Source organism: Brassica napus, chromosome A9 (genome assembly GCF_020379485.1).
Source record: "Brassica napus cultivar Da-Ae chromosome A9, Da-Ae, whole genome shotgun sequence".
Classification (NCBI taxonomy): Eukaryota; Viridiplantae; Streptophyta; class Magnoliopsida; order Brassicales; family Brassicaceae; genus Brassica; species Brassica napus.
This window is the reverse complement of record NC_063442.1, coordinates 31,204,102-31,210,399: the sequence shown is the minus strand read 5'-3', so window position 1 is coordinate 31,210,399 and position 6,298 is coordinate 31,204,102. Positions and strand designations below refer to the sequence as shown.

Genomic DNA, 6,298 nt, shown 5'->3' with positions numbered 1-6,298 from the left:
ATACGTTTATATATAACTCTTACTTCCTTATGAAACCACAATATACACTTTCTAATCCAATAATTCTCTATTGATACCTTTCAAATCCCCAAATGGATCACAAACCTCCCAGATGTTTATACACCAAATATATTATACCAATAATTTACGTCCTATCAATTTCTCATACCAACGCCTATTTCATTACCTCATGCAAACAAACTCCATACCCTAACGTCTGCGCCCACCACATATCTAATTCACCTCTCAACACTTTAGACTACCAAACCGATGGGCTCGCTTTCCACGACCTTGTGGTTAGCTCGACCATGGACCAGGCCGTTCACCTACACCGCCTCGTCTCTAAGGTGAAACGGCGTCGTTCTTTCCACAAACATGCCAAGTCAGCTTTGCTCGACTGCTTGGAGCTTTACGAAGACACCATAGACCAACTCAACCACTCTCGGAGATCATATGATTTTAACTTTTCAGCGCATGATAGACAAACCTCGTTAAGCGCTGCCATAGCTAATCAAGACACTTGCAAAAACGGGTTTAAAGATTTTAATCTAACGTCTTCCTATTCAAAATATTTCCCTATACACGTTCACCGGAACCTCACTAAATCGATAAGCAACTCTCTGGCGGTTTCAAAGGCCGCGGCTGAGGCGGTTGCCGAGAAACATCCAGGGACAGCGTTCACAAAATTCAACAAGCAAGGAAGTAGCGGCGGAGGAGGTGGTGGTGGTGGTCGGAGATTGATGTTTTGGGACAACCAGTTTCCTTCGTGGATCCCTCTTACCGACCGTAAACTTCTGGAAGGTTCAGTAACCACGGCTAAACCCGATCTTGTGGTAGCTAAAGACGGTTCGGGTCACTACACAAGTATTCAACAGGCGATAAACGCAGCAGCCAAACTTCCAAGGAGAAACAAGAGACTTGTGATATACGTTAAAGCCGGCGTTTACCGAGAAAACGTGGAGATCAAGAAATCAGTCAAGAACGTGATGGTTATCGGTGACGGCATCGACTCTACCGTCGTCACCGGTAGTAGGAACGTTAAAGATGGCACGACGACGTTTCGGTCCGCAACTTTTGGTACGTCGTCCGTGCTAAATATCAAAAAAATAACTTTTTCAAGTAGTCTTTATTGCTAACTATATCGATTGTTCACACATATACATAAATTTTTTTATATAAAAAATACTACTATAAACTTTTAATACTAACTAAAATTACTTTTAAGTTTTAATCATGAATTAGCTACTAGTTAATAAATTTTCGCCAAGTATTATTTCATAACTTTTCAATAATTTTTGATTTTCAAAGTATATAATTTCTTCTGTCAAATTTTTTTTTTAATATGTTAATATTTTGCTCTCTTTTTTAACGTCTAAACACATAATTTACCCTTTAGATATAACTCTTGAATTTTGAACCAAAAATATATAAATGTATAATAACTCTTGAACTATTATTTAGCAACATGATATATTTTTTTGTTTGGTAAAACAAATGAAATATTTTATTTCTTTTAACCGGCCAACAGCTGTTGCCGGCAGCGGTTTTATCGCACGAGACATAACATTCGAGAACACTGCGGGACCGGAGAAGCACCAGGCGGTGGCTCTCCGATCAGGATCAGATTTCTCCGTATTCTACGGCTGTTCTTTCAAAGGCTACCAAGACACTCTCTACCTTCACTCCCGCCGTCAGTTCTTGAAAAACTGCAACGTCTACGGAACCGTCGACTTCGTCTTCGGAGACGCAACCGCAGTCCTCCAAAACTGCAACATCTACGCTCGTAAACCCATGAGCGGCCAGAAAAACACTGTCACGGCTCAGTCCCGCAAGGACCCTAACGAGAACACAGGTTTCGTCATCCAGAGCTCGACGGTGTCTACAGCGGCGGAGACGTACTTAGGAAGGCCGTGGAAGCAGTATTCGAGGACGGTTTTCATGAAATGCAGTCTCGGAGAAATGCTAAATCCGGCGGGGTGGTTGCCTTGGAGCGGTGACTTTGCTTTGAGGACTCTTTATTACGGAGAATATGGTAACACTGGCGCCGGAGCAAGTGTCTCCGGTAGAGTTAAGTGGCCAGGTTATCATGTTTTGAAGACGGCGACCGAGGCGGGGAAGTTCACGGTGGAGAATTTCTTGGACGGGAATTATTGGATTACTGCTGCGGGAGTGCCGGTCAATGCTGGTCTTTGACTTTGTGTTTCATTAATCTTGACTTTGCATGTGGAGTCTTTGGTTTTTGCTGGCGTGTTGATGTTTATATGATATAGTTTTATTGTCCATGTAATGGATTGCATATGGATTGTTTTGAACATAGAATAAGAAAATCAATGTAATGTGGGTTTGGTTGGAGGAATTGATATACTATACATTTATGTTATATAAGCTTTGAAAGTTGAAATTGCAGTTGTCATTAATTAGATTAGATCATGGTTAACTTTAGTATAGTCTTCATTGTGATTTTAGATGGATCTATGGTGCTTAAATGCTTAATTATTTAGACTATGTAACAGTTAAATTAACTTCGAAAAGATCTATATATATGTGGATACTATGCTCAAGGTAATGAGATACCACTCCTGATTTTCTTTTTAGTGTTTACTTTTGTTTTTTTTTTTAAACTTTACGGAGGATTTGAACACTTATATACATATTTATACTGTAAAAGACAAAATATGTATGTAAACTTAGAAAAGTACAATATGTTTATGTTTGCTTGATAATCAACATCGCAGGTTATTTTAGAGTGTTCGTTGTCCAATATAGAAAATAAAAAAGAATTGGAATTATATTATCGATGGCTAATTCCATTCGGTTTATACTTTGGGCTTTTAAAGATTTTACATGATCCAGATCCAGTGATACAGTCTATCTTTAGTCTAAGACCATTCACGAATTATGTGACAAAGAAGATTCTACTGGAAACAGTAGTGGTGATTGGTGAACCCTTAGAACACTTTTAATGGGGATTCTATCCATTAAAATTCTAAATATGAATATGTGTGTATGTATATATTGTACATACGCATATACAATATATACATACACACATATTCGTATTTAAAATTCCAGTGGATAGAACCCTCATCGAAGGTGCTTTTAAGAATGTAGAGTTAATGTGCATTTCACTTATTAATAAAATTTAATAGTCGATCTGCTATTCTTCTAGACACCAAAGGCGTCCTAATGAAATATAAAACTAGCAATTGTAGATTGCATGAAATCCCTACTACTTATATAATATATATATTGAAAACATATGTATAAAGAATTTTGTGCATATATGTATAACCTTGAGGACTGATGAGTAAAGAGCATAATGTTTTCATACATTGTAGATTTCTGAAAGTGATCTATAGGTAGTATAAGTACTATCTAACGAAACGTTGAAACACATAAAATTTACATTTTGTTTGACGTTTACATCATAAATTAATGGATTAGACACATTATGACTGGCGACTGAATTTAAAATTTGTAGGAGTTCATCGACTTATAAAGAAAGGAAACTAAAAACATGTTCACAAAATGAACACGTGTCAATCAGTAAGCAATAAATTACAGGTAGATCCAACAGAGATAGGCCCTTGAGATTGCGACAAGAAACCGAAAGGACTGTTGTCTCAGTGCGTCTCGTGAATCATTTCTTCCCTAATTCCGATACCTATTTGCTCTTGTGGTTTTCTTATTTTTCTCTACTTTTTCTCCCTCAATGGTAAATACTACGACGACACTTTGACTTTTTTTTAGCCATTCAAAATTATTTCATGCTTTGGATCTAGAGTAATCTTAGAGGAAGCGTATCTATCATATTAAAACTCAAGTACAGTGTTTGGAGACTTGAATAGGACTTTTAAAAATTTGGAGTGTTTGGAAACATGGATTGCAGTCTTTTAAAAAAAAATATTTTTGTTTGAAAACAAGGATAGTAGTATTAAGAAAAAAAAGTAATGGGCTTATATTTTTTTAAAAAATTGAAAGTTATCTAGGCCACTTTTAAAATATACCAAAATGAGTCAATCTAATTCCCTAAAATTTTTTTTTCTAAACTAACCATAAAACAAAATTTAAACTTTATATACATATTTCAAATCAAAATAATAATTCAAATTTGATTTATATCAAAAATTGATTCAAAAATATACATATATTCAAAAATGGATTTTTACTAAACTATTTTTCAATAACCATTATAAAAAAATATTGTCAATATATATAAGAAAAATATAATACAAAGCCCAATTTGAAATACCAACTCAAATTATGGTTTTCATATTTCATATTAAGTTTTAAAAATATAATATATGTAATTATTTATATGATGGTATGTATAAAATACTATTAATTATATGATTACTTATATGATGGTACATATAAAATACGATTAATTATATGATGATAAAATACGATATATAATAATGACTAGGGATGGGCTTTTGGATACCCATACGGGTTTAGTTCTGATCGGTTTGTATTTTGGGTTTTCGGGGTCAAAGATTTCAGCCTTATTAGAATGTTTCTAAATTTTGGTTTGAGTTCAATTTGAATCTTTGCGGGTTTGGTTTGGGTTTGGTTAACTAATTTAAATTATTTTTAAAGTCTTAAATCATTATATATTGTAAATTTCTCAAAATGTATAAATAAAATAATATATTACGTATAAATTTGAATAACATATGTCATAATACTTAAGCTTAACATATCAATTGGCTTGATTTAAAATTTTGGATACGAAATCAATAATTATTTTAAGTATTTTTGGTGATTTGAGTATACTTTAACTATTTCAGATATTTACTTTTGACTATCTATATATATTTTCAAGTATTTAAACCAATTTAAAAGTATCATTTTTGATGTTTTATATACGTTAAATCTAAAAATAATTAATATATATAAGTATATAAATCTATTTTTAAATAAATTCGGATACCCAAATACTTCGGTTCGGATCAGATTCGGTTCTCTAAATAACAAAATTTTGAATAATTAGAATATTTAATCAATTTATGTTTGGGTTTGGTACTATATCTTTGGATCGGTATCGGTTATGTTCCTCGGATTCATTTTTCCAAATCCTAATAATTACATGAAAAACAAATATCAACATATTTTTCAAAATATACACACGCGCGCCTGCGCGGGTCAAAATCTAGTTGAAGGTTTATAACTGGAGTTCACACAGCTTTCGAAAAAAAAAATATTAAAATAAACAAAAGAAGTGAATCCGTCTTCTGCGAGGTCACTGCACTGAATCCGGGTCATCACTGTAGCGCGGGCCCCACAGCACGTGGCGGCCTGCGATTGGTCCGATTAATTAATTTGTTTTTTAAAACAAAAATCAAACAGAAAAAAAGATAAAAAATATATTTTGTGAACCCCTTCCATAGGATTCACTGATGCATATGCCCTTATGATTTTTTATAACACCTTCTCCAACACACTTCTATTTTCATCTTTATATTTTTTCTCTAAAATAGAATATCTCTATTATAGATGTGTATTTGCTCCAATGTATGTCTTTATAATAGAGTTCTTTTATTTATAAAGAAAAATATAGAAATGTGTTATTTTCACTTCTAAATATAGAAGTAAAAAATAACATTCCTCTATATTTTTCTTTAAAATAGAAAAATTTTATTATAAAGTCATACATTAAAGCAAATCCACATATATAATAGAGATCTCTATTTTTTTAAAAAAATATAGAAGCATACATTGGAAATACTCTAAACCTATAATCTACTAAAAACTTTATGCATATTATTTACATTCTTGTAAAGAAAAAAATATTTTTTTGAGTTAAAAGGTAAAAACAAATTCTTATAAGAAATATGTACTTGGTTTTATTGTTATGTACTACTTATATCACTGGGAATCTTCAAATTTTTTTAATACCAATTAAAATTGTATTCATGATATTTTATGGGAATTTGATGGCATGTTCTACCAAACGAACATTATTATTCAGTGTAGCTTATATAAAACTGCTTAGTTAGATATGAATGCTATACAATAGACGCGACTTATGTGGTTGTACAATATATTAATCACTATCTTATAAATTGGAATAGCATGAGACCTAAGTCGGCCAAGTGTGACAGAGTTTCTATTGTGTCCTGTGTGCTATAGCGACAAAGAAATGAGATTGTGGTCAATTTTAGGGGTCACGGGTTCTTGTTTCATTAACACATACTTCCAACTAAATATAAATGTATGTATAACTTTGGTTTTCTATAATGAATTTCCTTTTTTAAAATGGACCATACGTTTGGGGTTCATATATACTGTACAGCAG

General features: G+C 32.8%; 1 protein-coding gene across 1 annotated transcript; it reads left to right on the top strand.

The window, feature by feature from the left end:
- Positions 1-2,401, top strand: LOC106440985 (probable pectinesterase/pectinesterase inhibitor 6). Its single transcript, XM_013882767.3, has 2 exons — positions 1-1,077; positions 1,529-2,401. Exons 1-2 carry the CDS (start codon positions 93-95, stop codon positions 2,191-2,193), a joined length of 1,650 nt encoding a protein of 549 aa, XP_013738221.2. The 5' UTR covers positions 1-92; the 3' UTR covers positions 2,194-2,401.
- Positions 2,402-6,298: the final 3,897 nt, after the last annotated feature.

Coding starts and splice junctions, on each gene's coding strand:
- LOC106440985 (XM_013882767.3), top strand. CDS start 93: ATGGATCACAAACCTCCCAGATGTTTATACACCAAATATATTATACCA. Junction 1,078..1,528: donor GTTTCGGTCCGCAACTTTTG/GTACGTCGTCCG, acceptor ACCGGCCAACAG/CTGTTGCCGGCAGCGGTTTT.